This window comes from Takifugu flavidus, chromosome 16 (assembly GCF_003711565.1).
Source record: "Takifugu flavidus isolate HTHZ2018 chromosome 16, ASM371156v2, whole genome shotgun sequence".
Lineage (NCBI taxonomy): Eukaryota > Metazoa > Chordata > Actinopteri > Tetraodontiformes > Tetraodontidae > Takifugu > Takifugu flavidus.
In genome coordinates this window covers 6,038,641-6,060,086 of record NC_079535.1, presented here as the reverse complement: position 1 = coordinate 6,060,086, position 21,446 = coordinate 6,038,641, and the positions used below count along the sequence as shown (strand labels likewise).

The 21,446-nt window shown below is 43.7% G+C and overlaps 2 protein-coding genes and 1 long non-coding RNA gene across 4 annotated transcripts; 2 read left to right on the top strand and 1 right to left on the bottom strand.

Moving 5' to 3' along the window:
• Nucleotides 1-3,329: 3,329 nt before the first annotated feature.
• Nucleotides 3,330-16,296, bottom strand: kcnk10b (potassium channel, subfamily K, member 10b). 2 transcript variants are annotated; one of them, XM_057059337.1, is made up of 7 exons: nt 16,024-16,296; nt 12,817-13,232; nt 7,656-7,773; nt 7,033-7,193; nt 6,735-6,927; nt 6,512-6,654; nt 3,330-5,880 (listed from the first exon to the last, which is right to left on the bottom strand). In XM_057059337.1, coding segments are annotated over exons 1-7 (1,665 nt in total). In that variant the 5' UTR covers nt 16,025-16,296; the 3' UTR covers nt 3,330-5,247. The 2 variants fall into 2 exon arrangements, with proteins under 2 accessions (XP_056915317.1, XP_056915316.1); XM_057059336.1 differs by lacking the exon at nt 16,024-16,296 and adding an exon at nt 15,444-15,952.
• On the top strand, nt 7,964-8,274 carry LOC130540287 (uncharacterized). Its single transcript, XR_008954349.1, has 2 exons — nt 7,964-8,103; nt 8,236-8,274. It is a non-coding gene; the product is annotated as an uncharacterized LOC130540287 (long non-coding RNA).
• A 1,015-nt stretch (nt 16,297-17,311) lies between the features above and the next one.
• Nucleotides 17,312-21,241, top strand: spata7 (spermatogenesis associated 7). The gene is given in 13 exon segments (XM_057059391.1): nt 17,312-17,530; nt 18,274-18,336; nt 18,451-18,540; nt 18,659-18,706; nt 18,939-19,042; nt 19,113-19,501; nt 19,593-19,629; nt 19,725-19,846; nt 19,922-19,972; nt 20,044-20,121; nt 20,190-20,247; nt 20,331-20,415; nt 20,418-21,241. Coding segments are annotated over 13 exon segments (1,659 nt in total). The 5' UTR covers nt 17,312-17,499; the 3' UTR covers nt 20,921-21,241.
• The last annotated feature ends 205 nt before the right edge of the window (nt 21,242-21,446 follow it).

Below are 21,446 nucleotides of genomic sequence, written 5' to 3'. Positions count from 1 at the left end.
TCTTCGCTCCATCCATCCATTAAAAAACATGTCTCTCATAACAATGAAAGACCTGCGTCAGCAAAACCGGGGAGGGAGCCATAAAGCGCACGTGGACAGCCATCCTTTCACTTCCCACCTCCTGCTGTCCTTGATGAGGGAACTGAAGGCCTTTTAGAATAGAGAGAGCACACTTGAACTTGTTTAATGTTGCGTCACACCGTCGGCGCTTCTACCTGCAACGTGCTTTGGCCGATTTTCAGCTGCGGCACGTGTCTGCGAGTCTGCCGCCGCTGAGGCGTGATGAACGGCCGTGGCTGTAACAGCGATCCCAGGGCAAAAAGGTAAACCTCGTAATCAAAGTCAAACCTACAGTGGAAGATCCGTCGGTATTTGTCGAACCACAGTCAACGTGCAGGGCTGTGGTCGCCATTGCTGGCTGTTGCTATGGGAATGAGTGATGTAGTATAGTATACTGTGCCCGAGCTGCCGGGTTAATTTGAACCAAATAAGACAGGTGCTAAAAATATCTGTGTGTGTAGGAACATTACATAATGTGTGACGTGGAATAAGATTATTTTAGGGGGTACTTTTAATGGAATTACATTTACATTCAATCAGCTGCTCCTCCTACACTTTCACTGTTGCCTGTATGAATGAGCCATTTTGAATAAACCAAGGAAAATAAAGCCTTTCAGGTCAGTATATTTTTGTCCAAGGGCATCAATTAGCATTCAGCTCTTTATTAATATTTTAAAAGTGCACAGTGTGTGTTGTGTTTGTACTTGTTGCCCGAAACTTTATTGATCTGCTGAAGCCTTACAGTCATCGGCTCCTACTTCTGTCTCCTCTATGATTTCCTTGTCTCCTTCTCTGGCACCTCCCCTCCTCCTCTAACTGTGCAACAGTACCGGTGTGATCTGCTCCTCTTCACTCTACAGGCTCACACACATACGTACACTGGACTGCTTTGGAATGTCGTGTTCTTTCGTCTCCTTTGCCTCGACCATCTCCGCTGCCTGGAGGATTTCTCCCTCTCCTGTGAGGGTGTTGACTGGGCTCCTCTGGGCTGTCTGACACTCCCTCCAATGTTTCCTCCTCTTCATCCTCCCTTGTCACACTTCGACCTTTCTCACTGCAACAGCATCTTAGAATCATGAAATCAGTGATGGGAGGGTGAGAACTTTGGTGTTGTGATGCAAAAATGGGTGTACAGTGTTGCTGAAGAAGTATAAAGGATGAAGGTTCTTTTGTTGGAGTTAGATTTTTGTTACTGTAGCATTTTGTTGTGTATGATAATGGTTGATGTTGTGTGTGCTGGATCGTCCTCTGCATCACAGAGAAGTCCACCAAAACAGCAAACACCCAGCATCCAATCAGACAGCATCCCCAGAGATGACAGGAAGGCTTAGCAATAGAAGCTGTTTATGGAACTTGGAGTTAAAAAACATTAAGAAATATGATAACACCATCACGAGTGAGAAACAATAAGATTCCCACCCTTTAGAATCTCCTCCTCCTTTCATTGTAACAGGTCATTACAGGTAGTTTTTGGTTTGACCTCTGACCTTTTCACAGACCTTTGACCTTTCCACAGACGGAATAACTCATCAATCAATAGTTGTGTGAAATCTCACTTTATTTTTTATTCTTTACTCATGATATAGGGAGTTGGGCTGAGCATTACTTTCCCTGCATTCACTGATGACACCGTGCCGCTTAATGAACATTCATCAGATCAGCATCCGCATTGGATGAGTAATTTCCTTTTTTTTTTGAATGAATAATGTATTTTTAAAAGCTTTCTGGCCATTTGTATGTTGATGTACTAGTAGGCCCTAAATACTCAATTCAAAATCTAAGTAGTCCTGTGGGGGACAGGGCTATCTTGTTTTAAAACGGGTCAGCAACCCCTGGCGCCCTTTCCACATTTGGAACACTTCAGCATAATTAGCAGTCTGTTGACAATAAGCACTATGCTCTATATATCTTTATCAGTGGAGTGGTCTGTTTTAGTGTTTTATGGAGGAGGCGCAACATTCGCTCTATTCCTAGCGTGACCCATAGGCTGGGGTAACTAATGGTAAAGGTCACTATCAGGCTGATCAGTGTCACACATGATAGGATGCATTTTTAATCCAGCCCAAAACCTCAAGGTAGTTTAATCTGATTTTATTTTGTATATTTGCTGGAGATGTGTTTGGTTACCTTAGTTTTAGCAAATTCCAAACTGGCCTTTCATGCTAAAATTATTGATTTATTAGAAATGCGTTTGAGATTGATTTAAAAATTAGTTATATTTTCGGTTTGTTCCTCAAGTCATATAAACTTTTCCCTTCGTGGTAGCAGTGATTAACACCCAGATAAGGATCTCACGCCAACACCTGTATGATCCAGCAGCTTCTTTATGTTTTCACTGTTGCAAGTGTGGCGTTGATTATCTTTCCGATTTTACCGGTGCTGCTCTGCTGCTTCCTGCCGAAGTGTCTAAAACATCTTGCACATGAGTCATCTTGTGAAAATAGGTGGGTTTTTTTCATTTCAGATTAAATTAATTCATGATCCATCAGAAACAGCAAGATGACGGGAAACACTCATCAGAGGGCTGTTGAGGTCACTTCCACCTTGAAACACACACACACACACACACACACACACACACACACACACTCTCTCTCTCTCTCTCTATTCGTTTTCTACATGAAATTTACAGCCCTGCCTTTACTGTCCTGCCTCACTGATTAATTTCCTTTGTGCCGTTGTCAGTTGGGCCCATTTCCTGGGATGATTTACACATTTTGACACATGGAACTCTAACCAAAGGCTTAATGAAGTAAAAGGATTTTGACATTGACTAATTATAGTTTTGAAAGTAGAGGATGAGACAGAGAGAAAGAAAGAGAAAAAACAAACAAACTCAAGTCTGTTCAGTGGATTTGTCATTTGGACTAAGGTCACTGTGGTGTGATTTTGTTATATTAACATTAAAGGACACCTTAACAGCATGCAGAGAAAGCCTGGAAAATCCTTGCAAACCATTCTCCCACCTTTGGAGAGACTCTGATGAGTGTTTTCAGTAGCAGCAGTTCTAACGCCAGATGGTCACTGCTAGAAAAACTCAAGTGGGAGAGAATTAATGATGCCAAGAACCCATTTAGTCATTTCAGGGCTTCCTGTCACAATGCCAAAATTAACCAACTACTAACACCCAACAAAGTTTTTATAGTAATTCCTTTGGTTTCCTATATGAAAATGATATTCTTGCTTTAATGATCCTCCAGTATACGCTGCAGGGCCCCCAGCAGAAGGTTAGGGTTAAGGTGAGGGTTGCCACTGAAAGAGTCACCACCTTTAAAAGTTCATATGTCATGTTTATTGTCTGGAAAAAAGGCACTCACTACATTTAAAGTGATCCAGTTAAATAAAACTGTCCTTAATAAACGATGATGATGGTTAAAGGACGAATAATAATCAGCGTGAGAGGGTTTGATGGAAGCAGATTTGGAACTGCATGCAACGCACGCAATTCACACATTTCAGACTTCTGTACAGTTCAGAGTTTGTATTGTCTGTTTGCAAAGCAAGAAGAACCTTTAAAATATTCTTTAAAAAACGAGAAAATGTATACAGTATTTAAAAAAATCATGACACAAATGTCTTTTGTTAATATTTTACAAATAAATTGAAATGTCCACTCAAGTGCTCCACCAGTGTAAAAAAGGGAATAAACACAGATGCAAACATGCTCCATGAGTACAAAAAAAAACTTAGCATCAAATGCATGATTTCAAAAGCCACTTTCAAAATCTGAAGACATTGGTGACACAGGTGGTTTCAACATTATTGACAATCTCATGGCCAAAGGTGGTCAAACGTGTGAGTCGGGTTGGTGTTGATTCACAGCAAATAAAAAAGGTACTAAAATATTTTTTTCCATGAACAAGACCGGAACCCTTTAAAAAAAAAAAAGAAATGAAAAAAAGAAGCTCATTTGAAGCCTTGATCTGGTCTGGTTGTGATTGGAATAACCATGCACGACAAGTAGTTTGTGTAGCTCTTTGTATAGTTTTTGCCTGCAGATGACATTTTCAAAGTCAGACGAAGTGGAGGAATAACTCTACATGTCAGCTGGTCAGACGCTCATACTGTCTATTAATCCAGCAGAAACACAGCCCCGCCCTCCTCTCATCAAACTTGGAAGTCCTTCTGTGACGGGTGCTAAAAATAGATGACAACGCACAGATCGATAATGTTTTAAATGATGGATGACATTAAACCACCTCTTGGAGAGTCCGGCCCATATCGCTGATGAATTAGATTCAACATCAGCGGACAGCTGTTGCCATGGCATCCTGTAGAAAGTCTGAACGTCGCTCATTCTGTAGCAACATCTGACATGAGTTATTTAGCTACAGACCCTGTATGTCTCCCCCATTCATACGTTTTTGGCAACGCATTTTCTTTTCCATGGCTTATGGCACAATGACTTGAATTTCCTCGGAGCAGATCCAACCGACGCATCGGAAACAGGAAGGCACATTTCTGGAGGGCCCCACGGCAATTCCGAGTGGGGCCGTCGCTCAGAGCAAACCCGCTCCAGTCACTTAAAGATGATCGGGTCGGCCTCAAAGTAGCAGAGGACCGGTGGAAGATGGCGGTGACGCGTCAGGACAAACTTCCAGTATTCTCATCACTCTCCCGGAGTCACATTTTTAGCAATCAAGTGTCCTGTGCAGATGGTGGAGTTGTGTTTCCACTGAACAGTTCAGGTCGGATCAGTGAGCAAGAGTATTTACGTATATATGCAGTTTCAAAGCAGGAACCGTACCAAAATAACTGATCCGTACTGTCCTTCTCTTTGGCACCATTCCACAAGGAAACCACGATGAGGAGATGGAAAAAATCAATCCGAGAGAGAAGTAATGATTCTCTGGACTCACCACAGTGAGGAGCATTAAATACTTGTTGTTTTTCAGGTTATAAAGTCGATGCGTGGCAGCATGTTTTTCGTCATTTAAGTTATTGATGAGTTACACTGCAACAAGGCTGCGACAAGGTCACTGCACTCATGAAGCCGAAGCAGATGTTACATCGAAACATTGGACGAATTTCACAAGATCTGGGCGCACAAGATCCACGGTAGCATGTTGTGCAGGTCTAAACTGGACTGCTTACTGGAAATAGGGCATACATCTGGACCAGAAACACCTGGGATGGGTTGTTTTTTTCATTTCGGGATGTCTCTCCTCTGTCTCTACCAGTTAATAGCTACTCTTTTTCAATATCTTTGGCCAGCGCTGGGGTCAGCCCATTCAGCTTGCTGCGGTCCCTCGAGTGCTGCGACAGATTCGTCAGGCTGGTGTTTCCCTCTTTCCTTTCTTCTTTCTCCTCATTTTCCTCCTCTTCCGCTCTCTGTTCCCCCAGCATGACGCTGCAGTTAATTCCTACGCTCGCCCGCCGGACGTCTTCGGGGATGTTCCTGCGCATTTCGCTGTTCTTGTTGCGTCTGGCCAGCTTGGTGAGGGAACCGAATCTCATGTTGAAGAGGTTGTCCTCTGAGGACGAGGCTGTCTGCGGGCTCTCCTCGCTCCCCGGGTGGTTGTACTGCTCGCAGGCGCCCTTCAGCTTCAGGTTGTTGAGCTTGGTGTCGATGCTCTCCTGGGAGGAGGTCTTGAAGCGGTTAGCGTCCAGGCTAGCAAACAGAGCCCGCTTCTCTGGGGAGAGCATATCCAGGGAGTGAGCTCGCTGCTCCAGGCCCAGCTGACGGCGTTCCATGCTGCGGATGGTCGCGGCTCGCTGGAGCTTGTCGAGGACTTCGACGCTCAGACGCCGCCGCGTTTCACGCAGCTCCGCCCGCACGTTGGCTTTCCATTCAGCTGCATGGGCTTTAAACTCTCCAACCTGCAATGAGAACAGCATGGGGGAATTAAAGGGAGTAAACTGGCAGGAACCTGCTTATAAACCTGGAAACATCTCCTCGTTGATAGTAACCAGGGTGAGGAGGTATAAAACCTGAAGAATACCGTCACACTTGTGTGCCCAGATTAAATGACAACAGCTCCAGCCACGTTTCTCCTCACGGGTTGTGATCTTCACCAGGCCATTCTGGCCATTGCCACCCACTCAACCATTGCTGATGGCATCATAAACCACTACATCATCAATAACCCACCCCCACCCCATCATTGTGGGGTTTTTTTTTAGATCAGACCAGCCCCCGCAGCTCTGACAGGTAATTTCAGATCTTTTCTCATGTCATGCGGCAGCGCACGCTTCCAAATGTTTGGATCTATTTCTTGAGTGGATGTGCTCTGTCTGCAGGAAGGATATTTTTCCCCCTCCACATGTCAGAAGCCAGGGTTAGAATATGAAACGCTACACTAAAGACACATTTAAATGCCTTTAACTGGGGGAAAATATGTCAAGCAACCTGCTTCAGAAGCTTACAATAAGATCAAAGCAACGGCAGAGGGACCTTTTATTGTGTGCCTCTCTGATTCAATACCGAGCGGTGTAATTAAATGAGGCCCACCTCCTCTTTGGTCTTTTTAGACAGCACTCGAAGCCAGTCTCCAATCATGCTGAGGACGGCTGCAAAGTACGCCAAACCCACCAGGATCCAGAACCACACCAGAGGCTTGTACCAGTTCATGTACTCGATCCTCCTGTTTCCCCCTGAAAGTGCAGGAGAGCCTTCATTCAGTCTGAGAAGAAGGAGGACAAAAGAATGGGATTTCGCCGGAGGAAGACTGCACCTGCCACATAGTCTCCGATGCCCACGGTGGTGAGCGTGATCACAACAAAGTAGATGGCCTCCAGGGCGGTCCAGCCCTCAATGTGTTTGAAGATGACAGCAGGAATGGTGACAAAGACGATGCAGCCGGCCAGGATGAAGAGGATGGTGGACGTGACTCTGATTTTAGTCTGGCTGATTTGCCTGTGTTTTTGCTGATTCAAGTAGAGAAACGGAATTACAGCAACAATAAAACAACGTAGTTGCGAGTTAAAGTGCACAATGCTGCTGAGTAAATGACTAAAACCAAACAAACTCACTCTGAAAATCTTCTCAACTCTCAGAATGCTCTTCACAAAGATGGTTCCCAGCTGGTCACCGATCCCCGCCAGCAGAAAGCCAAAGAGCGGGATGCCAAAAATGGCATAAAGAATGCAGAAGATCTTTCCGCCCTCCGTTCTTGGCGCTATGTTTCCATAACCTGTTGCAAGGAGATTAACAGAAAAGACTGTGAGGCTGGGGCGTGGGTGAGTGTGTGGGGGTGGGGGGGTTATTAGGTGTAAGATGAGAAGCAGAAGACAGTCAAGACTTTCTTATGCAACATAATCAATTGATTTGGTTATGTAATACTTCCTGCAGGAGTCTGCAGTACATAAGCTCAAAGAGCAACACTAATTAGGTTTCCTTCACAGCTAATTCTGTTAACTGGTGTCCTGGAGGTGTGGACAGAATGAATGAATCAGGGGACAGAGACTGATCGGGAATATAATAATCAAGGTCACAGTCAGTTACATCTGCATGTGAACTAAAAGAAAATAATAATATAATGTATTAATAACAACAGAACCCTAATAAACACACAGTAGTTAAGTAGAATAAAAGTAAACTCGTGGTGAGATAAGTGACGCAGGATTATCCGCCATCCCATCTCTAAAAATGTCACCTATGGTTGTGATGACGGTCCCGGCGAAGAAAAAGGCGCTGCCCACATCCCAGTAGCTGGAGTTGTAGTAGGAGTCTCTGCTGGGGCTAACTCCAGCGCTCATGGCGTCCATGGCGTGCTGGAAAGACCAAAACGTGTCAGTTACCGCCACGGACGGCAGCACTCAAGGTCAGCTGAGGGCACCGCAACAAACGCACGTGTCCGTGTGGATTTGGAGAGAGTGAGCGCGTCAGCCGACCCCCTGCCCCCACCTGTTTAAGGGGAGCTGTGTACGGGAGTGTGTTATGTGATTGTGCAACCCTCCTGAGACAACGCGTGAGGACGGCACAACACTCTCAGATCCACGTGAAGGGTCACGCAACCTGATAAATAGGAGGAAATTTCAGCATCGCTGTCTGTCACTATGTCTCTAGTCGGATGCATTGGGAGCTGCACGCTGGAGGCAGAGGTATGGATCACACGTGCGCAAACATCTGCCGGGACACGAGTGTAAATTATTCAGTGTTTGCGGTCTGTTTCAGAGTTCACACTGATTTACAGCTTTCTGGCCGTTTCATTTTCTCTCTTCTCTGTCCTGCAGCTTCCCTTTGTCTCAGCGTGCTGCTGTTGTGGGACGACATGAAGAAGAGCCGACCTTCCGACTCCACTGCATCGTTCCTCTCGCTGATCGGTTTCGGCGGGTAGCGGAGATTCCCCCCTATCGGCTATGAAACCTGCTGTTTGTCTTCCTCCGCGTTGCAGTAGGTTGAGTATTGGTCCCAGTGTCATTATTCTGGTGACCTTGCCTCCCGGTCATGGCCCCGTTCAAACCAAACTGTAAGTAAGTGAGCTCACGTGAGAGGTGGAACTAATGAAGTATTTACCAACTCCAGTGACACACATTCCAAAGGAGTGCAGAGCCTCCTCACGCATGGCTGCACATGCCTACTCACAAAAGAACATGTGATGACCTCAGCTCCACTGCAGCCCTGGTAATCAGTCCAGTACGGGTATCTAAAATTAGCCTTTTGTATTCATGTAATTTTATAAAGGTTTCAGCAGATGCTGAAACTTTGAAGGGGCCAGAATCAAAGTGGTAATTATAAAATAAACCCCAAATAACCCACTTTTGGAGTCTGGGGAGAGCTAAAAATAGCTCTCAAATGTTACTGAATACTTTATAAGATGGTCTATTTTTGTCTCTCCTCTTCCTCACAGCCAAGTTCACGCTGCATTATAAATGTGGAAAATCCTCCTTCCGCACATGCACAACGGAGGCACGAGGATAATGACTTTCATTTGCGCTGCGCCCCAGTAATTACAAAGTCTTCAGCGGTTTTTGTTTCTTCAGCTTTTCTCTCATTTTGACGGCCGCCGCAGCCCCGCAGGCACCGCTGCTTCTCGCTAATGGCTGTTTTCATTTTCTACACCACAGGTTCATTAGAGAATGGTGCAGATCTTCATCCACCCTGCGTGTCATTGTGACCCACAGCGGGCGACCCGGTGCTGATCCTGCCAGCGGGTGTGAGTCACACTCTCCCTTGGAGCTGAAGACGAGTGCCGAACCTTCACCGTGTATCCACCAGCATTTCAACTGTCACTGGACAAGTACTTAACTGCACTCAGATCAGGTCCAATAGGAAGCCTTGCTGTATCTTTAACTAAAGTTTTCCTTGTTGAAACTCACACAGGGAGGGCTGTATTAAAGGTGCAGTATGCTGCACTGCACCTCTGTAAGACACTTCCAAAGAATATGTAATGTCAATATATAAATAAATGATGTCAGTGATTCATCTTCACACAGCAGTAAAAATAGCCGCAGTTCATAATTATGTAACTGAGGCTCTAAAAAGTTTCTGCAACTCAACCTGAATTTAAATACAGGTAGCAAAGCTTTGTAAGCGGGTGACTCAACAATAAATTGGTCCTGACTGGTGTCGATAACGACGCAGATTCACATTGTGACAGCGTGAGTCACCCCAGTGAAGCTGAGAAAGTTCATTAGAGTCGCTGTTTTCGTGAGTGCACAGTGGGTAGATGGACAGGACACGCGAGGAGGTCACAACACACATACCTGCGTGGGCACGCCACTCCCCAAGGCTGCCATTTTTCTGTCAGTTCCTCTACCAAAGTGTGAGTCACCACTGCTCTGTTGCCAGAGAGGATCTTTGTGTGTGCGTTGGCACAGACAGACCAATAATGGAACCCATTAAAACCCATTAAAAGATCAAACAAACCTTGTAAGTCTTTCAGTCATTGTGAGGCATCAGAGCGCCATTTCTACAAATATATAAAAATGTTTGATATATATTTTAATATCAGTAATCTATCACTAAATAGGAAATCATCATCAAATCTGATTTAAAAAAATGAAATAGACTAATTCGATTCATAAATGTAAGCGTTGAAAACCAAACTTAAAAACACGGCACAGATCCGAACAACACTGTACGTCCCAATATTCAGGATTCCTTTTCATGTGCTGCGCTTGTGAATCTTGTGCAGTTGTATGGACAGATAAGCTGTCAGTGGCTGGTGCGACGCGCCGGCGTTGCCAACATCATTTCATGCTACTGAATCTGGATGTTTGTCTCAGTCGGTTTCGTCTGTGATTCAGCTGCTGCTGCAGCAGGAGGTCTGCGACTGTGCAATGAATAATTGATTCCCTCTGGACTTCAGTCACATCACATATTTTCCTTAGAAAATACTAGAAACTACTTATTGATTTCCACCCCCCCTCATTTTTTTCATTAGAAGGCTTGGGACTGAAGGGCTAAAGAGAAGACAATTCTCTTAGACAAAAGCTACAGAACAAAGGTGGGTGTGGAGAGGAACCACTGGACAGATACGCCTCCCATGTCAGATGGAACCGTTCTAGCAGAAAGTGGAGCACGGCAAATTGCTTGCCTTATGGGTTACTTGAAGTTGAGAGAAGCAGGGGGATTCTAGGGATGATGTGAATCATTTACTCGTCTCGTGCGACAGGACAGCGTAAGAAAAAGAGTGCATTTTTACAAATGGATGTTATTTTTGAACATGGGGTGTTGTCGTGCGCTGAAATCCTGCTGAAATCCTGTTGAGATACTGCTGAAATACTGCTTCAGTAGGGCTCAAAACGATGATGACGCTGATAATCTCTTAATAGAAAACAAATACGTGATTCCTCTATTCCTGCCTCTGCTTTCAAGAGCACTTCAACTTTGCTGGTAAAACATAGAAAAATCTGTAAATGGGACGCTCTTCATTGTATTTTAATGCCCACAGTTTGATTAAAACAGTTCTTTTCAAAGTCATTTGCAGCTGCCGCCAACATCTCTTCAGTTTTGACAGACAATCTTGACTCCAAATGTTTCGTGCTGGTGTAGCTGCAGGCTAGTTTCCTTATTTAAAATGTGTGGGAGTTGGTAAAGCTTCACTGTGGAATTTGATACAGCAGCACTGAATGTATTATTGAGAGTACTCCGATACGCATTTGTTATCAGATATTTGTTTATTTCACCCATTGAGCTGTTACATGTTGGGGAATCAGTTTGCTGAATGTCTCTTTTAATAAGCGAGCATAGCCAGTAAAGGTCAACCATTATTCTACATAAGGAGAAAAATGTTTATCACAAAGACAGTTATCTGCCCTTTTCTCCCAGATTTATGAATCACGTTATGTAACTTGGAAATCTGCGCTATAAGGTTTGCCAATGCGTTAGTGTCACTGGGAATTATGGGTATGTCTGCGGTGACCCTGAAGGTACCCTTCCTGCTAAAGGATGGAGCTCTTCCTGAGTCTGCTGCTGACATTTATTCATCAAGTGTCAACGACCAGGGGGGGAGAGAGCAGGGGGCGTATCATCCGATGGAGCTCTACTCATTATAAACCACGTTTTAATGATTAATCATCGCAGGAATCAGCGATGGCTTATGGATTATAATACTATAATTGCGCCCATTTCACCTGCTCATCAAGCAGTAATACAAGAGCATTTTATTAGGTAATAGTAATAAGTGAGAAGAGATTATAAGTTGTTTTTCTAACCTTTTGTTGCCAATCAGTTAAATAACGGTTAATACAACACCTGTCAGGCGGAGTGATACGGTCTGTAAAACGTCCCTCTCGTCTAATCAACATACTTGGCTGGAACTAACACACATTTGTGCAGAGGACATAAATAAAAAGTAGGGTTCGACTATGATGGTGCAGGATGAGCAGAGCAAAGGGAACCGAAGTGTAAGTTGCAGGAACTGTAGTGCATTACAGTGACCCCGACCAGTGAATAGAAACTGATGAGGAGAAAACACACAACCAGTATGAGAAAATGCGTATGAATATCCAGTTAGGGTCAGGGTTGGGGTTTTCCATGTGGCCTGAATTCAAAGTTCTGACCTGTTTAGACTGCTCCATGTGTGGGAACTACTGTAACTTTCTTAATGAGGTGACATTTAAAACCTGCTGTCATGTGAGAATCCTGGTTCCATTCAGTGATGAGGCTCATTTACTATTGGGGGACCTCTAAACTTCAGTCATTATTTTGAGGGAAATCAACAAAAAGTCTTGTAACACATCTAGTTTGACACTAAAAATCAATATATATCAAATGTATTCCTGTTATTTACTTTGCTGGACCGATCCAATCACGCGACCTTGTAACATATAGCTTTTCACATGTTAAGCTGAATGTGTGTCAGCAATGCGTGTTTAGAAATGTAAGACATGACGCTCACGTGACTTCCATTGTAACTTTTCAGACTGTTAACCCTGACATCACCTTCCCTTTTTTCCGTCTACTGCAGTTCTTTTCAAAATATGCAAATGTTTGTGTCAATGAATGTTTTCTGTCACGGAGGTCGAAGAGAACACTCGGCTTAAGAAATTTTATAGAACCGCGGCTATTATGCTAATGAATACAGAGGGTAAAGATTCCATTTGCTTAAAGGCTCTCTGTTCATGAAAGGACGCAGCGTTCACCTTTGCTGGAGATTATCTGTCGAGCAAATGAAACCAGGAACAAATTAGCCTGAGAGACACTAACGATCCCTGATAGCAATCATCATCTACTGCTGTTTTAAAGGTCAATGATCTGCCTCTCCTTTATCGGATCTCAATAAACCCTTAACATTTACATTTAATTTTCTCATCGCCAGATTACAAATTAATTTCTTGCCCAACAAACTCTGTGTTTATGCCGCTCACCTTGATTAGCACCTCCAGCTCATCGGGAGTGACGCAGGGGTGTTTCTTCAGGAACAGAGCCTTCTCGTGGGTGATCGTGGTCTTCTGGCTGCTCTCAAATTGCTGCTCCAGCGCGCTGAAGGCCAGACCTCCGCAAACCAGGTAGAGTAGGACCACGATGAACACGGCCAGCACCGTCTTCCACTTCATCACCGAGTGGAGCGCCGTGGCTGAGCCGTCGCAGTTGGTGTCCATGCTGGCCACCACGCTGGCAGAGCGGGAGGAGATGGACAACCGTGGCAGCGGGCAGTGACCGTTGGCCTTCAGGTCGCAGCCCATGGGGTTCTGCATGGTCACCAAGCTGGCCTGGACCAGGCTGGATTTTACCATGCCGGGCTGGGCCTTTTTGGGAGGTACCAAGTTGGTCTGGACTGCCACTGTAGGGGGGGAGAGGGAGAGGAAGTTCAGTGGACAAACATTGAGGTCACTGGTCTAATTTACACAACATGAAGTAACAGTACACAGAAGTGTCCTCGGTGGGTCTGACAACCTTTAATGATCCGCACGATGCATTAAAGGTGAATCAGAGAGGAGAGCATCGACTAATGTCTGTTGTTTAACCAGTGGAAGCAGAGCAGTGGCGAGGAGCAAATGTTAGCCAACTGACTCAATGACTAATGCGCAAAAGCCAGGAGGAATGAAAAATCTGGAGAAACATCCTGAATGAGAGGAAATAATCAGTCGGTTGCTTGAAATCTGTTCTGTCTAGAAAACACAAGATGTAATACTAGCTAGAGCTTCAATGTGTTGCTCTAAGTGACGGTGAAGAAAGATTCCATTTTTTCTACTGGAGATTTAACAACAGGTAAGTGGCTCTTTGGTTGGGGGCTTTATATAAATGCATGTGTGCAGCAGCAGGTCAACGAAGTGGTAGGAGAAAGCTGTCATTTTTAAATTCCCTTAATGTGTAAAAACATCATATGAGCTATTTTGAGCCGAGGGTTTCACCCCTGATGCCCCGGCCTCTCTCTGAGATTGGATGCTGTGCCTCGGAGCCATGGGTGGAGCCTGTTATCTGCAATGATGCAACCCAGGAAGGTAGGAATAAGAAATTGATTCACTTTAAGGGAAGCACTCTGTTGTCTAATGGGATACTTATGGGATATGCTAGGTAAAACGCGCACACTCAAACACACTCACGCCCAGCCCTGATGAGTCAAGGACATCCAGGAAGTGTCTCATCCTCTGGTGCAGAAATTACGAATCTTGTTATCCTTAATCCACGCGTGGCGAATCAATAACAGCAAAGTGGTGTCACCAGTTTTGGAAGGTTCAAAACTGCCACTGCAAATTTACAGGACATGCCTTCCAGGTCAATGTCTGTGGTTATTTTTAGATCATCAGAGGAAGTGTTGGAAAATTAGGACCGAGAGGTGAAGCGGGAGAAAGGCGACCCACCCTGGATCTCCATCCCATTAGATGGATTCCTGCACACATTAATGGTCTTACACCTCAACATGTGAGCAGTCACTTACATAAGATGTAGCTCTGATGCAGCGTCTCTTCTACATGTTGGAGAGTCAAAAACGACATGCAAAAGCGTCAGATTTCAGGCGCCGCTGAAGCTCTTTTTCAAGCCGTTGAAGTTGGTTCATATTGATTTTTGCAAATTAGATAAGGAAGAGCGATGGTTTTTATTTGATACTATCTGACACTCTGTTTCATGGGCCTCACTTTCTGTCGAGAGCAAGTCAGAAAGAAGAAGAGGACATGTTTACTGGCAGTCCATCAGAGGATGTTCCATCATTTAGCCTCACAGAACATGATGATAGTTCTGATTTGGAGCACTGCAGATTGTAAATTACTACAGTATCTCAGGATTTCTCTGTGCTTATCATGTGAACAGGATTATTTCCCCGTGAATAATTCCCCCACTGATGAACAAAATAAAAAAAAAAAAAAGAATCCTCACATAGTAAACAACAGTGTGGATTTTGAGTTGGCTCGGGTCAGCCTTCTGGCTCAGTTAGTCCCTGTGGTACGAGACAGGTTGTAGGCGTTTATATCACCAGCTGAGCCTCAAAATAGACTGAACATTGCAAAGCATCCGCTGACAACAGATTTCAAAATTAAACGTCATTTGAGAATGTTAAGATGTACCAGTAGATTTACTATTAACCGGAAACGACAGAATAAAGACTTAAAGACATTCCGACGTTTGGATGATGGTGCTTGTCTCTCCTTAGAAAGTTTATTTCCAAATCCAAAAAAACTAACTGATGAAATCGGACATCTTTCGAAACAGTTCTGGTGCTTTTATTTTATTGATCGTTTTCCGGTTCTATGCGGCTCATTTGCGTAACTTTTACTGGTGCAGCACTCCCGTACAGAGCTGGCAATTGGAAGATGAAGAATAAAAGAAATAACCTCAACCGCTTTCAACAAGCTCGGGCTCATTTTAACAGACCAGAAAATGCGAATAAAAACGATAAAAGGTGACCTGACTAAAACTGTACAAAAACACATCATAAAAACCCGAGTAACAACACAACATCGTAATTTTCCCCCAGTATTTTAAATGAGTTTGTTGGTCTTCATTGAAAATAAACACAAACGCATGTAACAAAAATGAAGTATTATCTACTAACCTTGATCCGGGTCCCAGTTAACTTGTTTCCGCGGGTTTTCTATTGGAAATTTCATTATTATTTTATGTTATTTTATTTTTTTGTTCAATCAAATCCTGGAGGAATCAGTTATGAGCGGTGGCAAAATTTTGCAATATCACGGTGATCTTTTCTCCCACATCTTCGGAGCATCATGAGTTCGTGAATGTGGGTGTAAACTGAGGAATAAACGCGTCCAAAAACCGCATTGTCTGTCCCCGCCGTGCCCCCTCCTTTTTTCCTCTCTCCTCGCTTGGACGTGCGGTGTTTCCCCTCACACACGGAGACTTATGAGCCCGTCAGCGAGCTGCGCCACAGCACACCTCATCTCTCACACAAACGCACGCACACACCCAAGTGTTGCGGTTCCGAAACGCAGCCAGAGTACGACCGAACTTTGCTGCGTTATGCATCCAGAAAATCCGGGGAAGGACGCGCTCCTCCCATAAATTCCCAAAACGCACCGCTGCACCTGCGATTCCTTCTAACTCCCCGAAATGAATCACGTCTTTGCAGCAGCTCCTCTGGTTCCCACGTAAAAATTAAATCAAATCATACTTACTGGTGGTTTTTCCCCCAAATACAGGTGTTATCCTATTCCCTCATCGTTTGGTAACCGGCGAGCAGGCACATGGCGCAGGGCGGTATAATCAGGGATGTACACCAAATCAGCAGCAGACTTGAGGCATTACATCATTCACATGTATGAGGAAGAGTGCATTATTTATGAAGAAGTTGTTGCCGGTACCAGCAGCTTTATCACCGGCGATAAAGCTCAGCTGAAGATGACCGTCACAGGCTGTCGCCGCAGCCACGATTTGGCTCCAATTTGTCTATTTTATTATTCTGCAGAGCAGATGGCTGCAGGCTGCTCGGTGCCTTTTGCTTTTCTGCTCCTGCAGCCATACGACATGGTTGCAAGTTTCAGGGGTTCAGGGGCTGTATGTTGGTTCAAAGTATGATATCATACTTTCCAGCATTTATTCATTCTCTTTAATGTTAATAAAAGGACCAGGATATATGTCAGCCAATACCTGCAACAATGGTTACGAACCATTTTAGTTTATTATACTGACTCTACTCAGAAATGGCTGTGCTTTATAGTCCAATGCAAAGGTGGAAACACTAAAAAAAAACAGGTTACTTATTAATTGCATTAGACGAGGTTTGAATGCATAAGCAAAAGTCCAAGAAACTCAAAGAAATATGGATGATTCAGCAGAAGGACAACCCCCCCCCCCCCCAAAAAAAAAACCCACTTTATTGACCTCACTGGACAGTAAAATTATACATATAAACATATTATATTATCGAAAATGTGAAGGTGTCAGCCAGTCAAAGAGAGAATATCAGGGCAATAAGGAAAACAATAACCTGTTACTACTCTAACAGGATAGATTAAATTTGTAGAAACTATTTCAACTAACTTATTACGGCCAAACTAGCAAATGATGTGGGGATCAAAAGGTCCAACAACTAAAGCAAGAACATTATGGGATCCATTTTGTGATGAGAGAAATGTTTACATTTGATTTAAAAATCAAATGTGCTGCGTGCTCTGTGCTCTTTCTGGATTCGTTTCCCATACATGTCAGTTTTCCCACATAATAATCGACCGAATCAGTGATATTTAGCTTAGTAAGTGGTGGACATGTTTCCAAATGTGAGCATGAAGTTTCCAATGTATGCAAGCTCTGATAAACAACGACATCATGTTTATATGTTGTATGTTTATGTTTAAGATGCTTGCTTTGTTCGGTGCTGCTGTTTCTTACACGATCTGCGAGAACATAATAAATTAAAAACAAGTGTGCTGGAAGGTTGGGGCGTGTTCTTCCTTACGCAAGTGCGTGATGACGTAGGCCAGCATAGCAACCAGCATGGCGACAGAGAAGCTTTGACTTCATATACCCATTTGCTTACAGCTTAGCATTAGTTTGGCGTTTCGTATGGTAAAATGTTTTCAGTCGAGTTTGATGCCGTGGCTGAATGCATCCGGGTTTCACCGACCCTTCTCTTGATTATAGTTGATTGAGAAATGGGATACGATAACATGGAGTCAAGACCAGGTGAGCTAATGCACTTAACGACGTAGCTGTTAGCATTAGCCAATACCACGGCGCTGGCTACTGCTAACAGCTACATCGCCAACAGCCCTTCGTTAGAAATCAAATAGTGCTTAAACCAAGCCCTATTTCTGGTAAATCCATCCTGATTGCTGCATCCGACTGGAGGGAACAGCAGGTCATTGAACGTATTGATGGATCAGATTAGCAGGATCCAGGATGGACTACCCTTTGCGATACTATAAAGAAGCGTTCATTTGTCTTTAAAATGGTCAAGAGCCGTATTTATTTATTCATAACACTCCGATCATGACCAATAGGCTTACTCGAGACCATTTGTGTTACCAATAGTTCTATTTTATATTTCGACAGCTGCTGACTGGTTGTAGATGATCGATACAAGTGACATAGAAGCCAGTCGCAATATTGTGTATATACTGTATATATATACATATTTAAATCAAAGCTCCTTTAATTGTTGAAAGGTCAAGTGACCATTTGCTCTTCAGACTTCTTTGATCTTATTTCTGCTCTGCGCTCCTATTTTAAATTATGAACCTCCGCTAGCTTAATATGGGTAATTTGGGTTTTACCAAATGTACAACTGTCAATCTACAACAATACAACTGGTCATAACTTTGAAATTTGTAAATATCCTTGATAATTATTGTGTTAATGATAAGCGGTCAATTGCATTAATTTAAAGGAGTGGTATTTCCTGGTTGATGCTCTTTCATTTATTGCAGGGAGTGTATCATCTGGACAGAGGTCCAGTTCTGCCGCGAGAGGACGGAACCTCAAAAGTAGCCGTAAGTATGAGAGATGCTCTTCTTGCAGCTGAAGAAGTAGTTTATTAGAAGAAACGTCTCTTCCATGGTGGTACGTTCACGTGGTAAAGTCTCCATGCATCGTTGTTATTTTAGCCTTTTGCCCTGGCTCGTCCAGCAAGATGGCGCAGTCCCTCCTGAAAGACCACATGGTGTCTCATTACAAAAAGATTTATTCAGCAAAAGGTAAGATATTTGCACTCAAAAGATATATTCTGTACAGCATTTACTGTATTTTATCTTAGTACATGTATGAAAGCATATTTTTTTCATAAGAATTACGTGCGATCATTTTTCTTGCCAGCTGCTGTTGATACCTCACTTCCCAAGAGCTTAATACACAGTGTGAAGTGTAAGTAACTCAGATCTGACTTTAAAAGTGCAGTTTTCAACCAGCAACAGTGGCAGTTTGTGTTGATGCAAATATTGGGGCATTCTTTCTTATGATTAAATGTACAATGCAGAGAAATAATGTGTGTAACTTCAATTACTGCCTGGTTTTACCATTTTTTCCTGAATCAGTATGGAACAAAATTTCTACTGTTTAAACAGCTCTTGTCCTTATGTTTTTGTTGTGGTTTCAGACAACGACCAAATTCGACGAAAGCAGTTAAATAAAGACGGTCGTCCGCAGTCGGCCCCCTCTGTCTCACCGAGGAGCAGCAGGGCATCCCTCTACACACCCCCAGTAAGGACAAGGCAGACGGAGTCATTGTTTGATGACGTCAGTAACGTATATTCATGTTGCGTGTTTTCAGAGTCCATTATATGTCCAGTCTGAAGACCGCCCCTACCTTTCCTCAAGGAACTCCCTCTATAGCTCAAACTTTGGCACCTCCTTTCATGCTAATGACATAGTTTACACGCATCATAAAGCTGGTTCGCAGAACTTGTTACATACTGGGGCATCGGACGCCAAGTACCAGAGATCAGGGCCCTACAAGGCCTCCCAGAACACTGATCGGAAGACCTACGGTGGAGACCTGCTCAAGAAACATTCTCAGCACTTTACTCAGGACAAACCTTTCACCCCGAAGACCCTGAAGTCAGATAAGAGTTCCTACTTGTCCAAGTATCGCTATTACAGAGCCCCTCTAAAGAAGCAATCTCTGGCAAAAGTGATGCATCAGGAGAAAGATAACGGAAGGTACGGACGAAATACCTCACTGGCAGTGACTGGTGTAACAGGCAGCAGCCGTAAATAATATAGAATTTAAACTTGTTCTGTCTGTACGCAGCACAAAAAGCAGGAAAGTATCAGATGCCCCATCTCAGGTGATTCTGATTTGTGCTCAAATGTGTCTCACTGGCTTTGGTCAGCAGCTTTAGTGATGATGAATATCTGTTTTTAAATGTGTTCTGCTTCTTAGGGATTGAGTCCAGAGCCGGAGTGGTGTGAGGATGAGTTCAGCAGCTCGTACTCCCCCGAAACCAGCCACCAGAGTCCAGCAAACAAGGGCGGGGGCCGTCTTTTATTTAACTCCCCGCCCAGGTAAAATACGCAAAATCAATTCATCTGTTACATTTAGTAGGTTTTTTTTATGAAGGATTTGTGGGTTTTCTTTAGGTCTTATCCCATTAACAAGGAATCTTCCATCCTTTCACGTATATTTGCAGAGTAAGTTCTTGTAGATTCAGCTGTTGTAGCGTGAAGTTATTGTGAGACATTTCTGCTCGTCTCATTTACAGGGAAGAAGAGATAATGTACCTCAAGTTAATTTCTGCTGTAACAGAAGATATCTTATCCAGGGGTCACATCTCTGACAGGTTTGGCTTTTGTTTTTTTCCCCTCTTGCTTCGATAAAAACGAGTCATTTTGGCTTTTTCTTTTCTAGGATCCTGACCCTGGTGATGCAGCGACATATCGACATGAATCGGCATCACCTTGAGGAAGTTAGTCTTTAACTTTGTGCAGAATTTTAACGTTGTTGTCCAGACCCGGTCAGCTCCTCCTCTGACGTCATGTTTCATTTTAGGATAAAATGCGCCACCTAATGGAGCTTCTGCGCAAAGAATTTCAAAGCCCAACAGACGTGTCCAGCTGCAGTGCAGGCCCCGAAAAAACGAAAACGGACTCTTTGAAGCATTCCATTCACATCTGGAATTGAGGGGGGAAGAACTTAAAGAAAAGGATGACCTGCTCTCTTATGTGTCCTTCAAAGACTCCTCTGATTCACCCAATCACACACCAGGAGGTCCTCTTGTGTCCACGCCAGCGTGCTCTCCCAAGGGAAATACCTCCCCATTTGTAATTAATGAAGATAAGCAAGAAAAAGACACTCTGGATTCTCAGTGCGGTGATAGTGTTGCCATTAACACAGAAAGTGACGAGGTGGACGCCCATCAGAGCGAAATGGTCTCAAAGGCAACAGACGAAATCAGCAGTGAAATCCCAGAATATAGTTCCAAAGTGTTGAACCAGGACGAAAGCATGGGCTGCTGTGATGAACAGACTGATGATTTGAGAGGTCTGGAGGGACAGTTCTCTGAATCCCTTCACGTGTCCAGTAACACGGCCGTTACTGAGCAACACTCAGAGGGTTCTTCCTCTGACGGTGAGTTCTGACTCAGGGTTTAGCTTTTCATTTACACCGAAAGGGTAAATAAGGAGTTGAATTTTCCAAAAGTATGATTTTATAATGTTTGCTTTATTCATTGTTTTTACTTTTCTGTAAATGCACAATAAAGGTTGTTTTTTTTTTTAATGATCACAATCATCTGTATTACCTAGTGTAAGCCCCCCAAATGCTATATGCAGTCAGCGTGATGAGTGATTTAGTTTCAGGTTGGATTTAACATGCCTTTAGCATGTAGCTTTTAGCGGTTGACCATCACCAGTGTCTCTGCAGCTGCAATAAAGTCTCTAACTTCGCTTGGGTTTCCTGTAGCTCTTTTGTATTTATTTATTTTTAAATCCAATCTTAAATCTTGACAGCTGTTGTAATGAGCTGCATTATTGCACAACATCGTGTGCTGTTTCCAGCTGTCGGCCCTTGAACAAGCTAACCAGATGAGCAGCAGGCAGCTGTCCAGTTTCTGGCATTTTCACCATTCGGCATTCCAGGTATGTGACGTCATGGGGGCCATAACAT

Excerpts from the sequence above, each read along its gene's own strand:
- kcnk10b (XM_057059336.1), bottom strand. The coding sequence starts at position 15,498 with ATGAAATTTCCAATAGAAAACCCGCGGAAACAAGTTAACTGGGACCCG. Across the intron at positions 6,928-7,032 it reads GAGTTGAGAAGATTTTCAGA|CAAAAACACAGGCAAATCAG; the intron begins GTGAGTTTGTTT and ends TACTTGAATCAG. Across the intron at positions 6,655-6,734 it reads CATCGGAGACTATGTGGCAG|GGGGAAACAGGAGGATCGAG; the intron begins GTGCAGTCTTCC and ends CTGCACTTTCAG.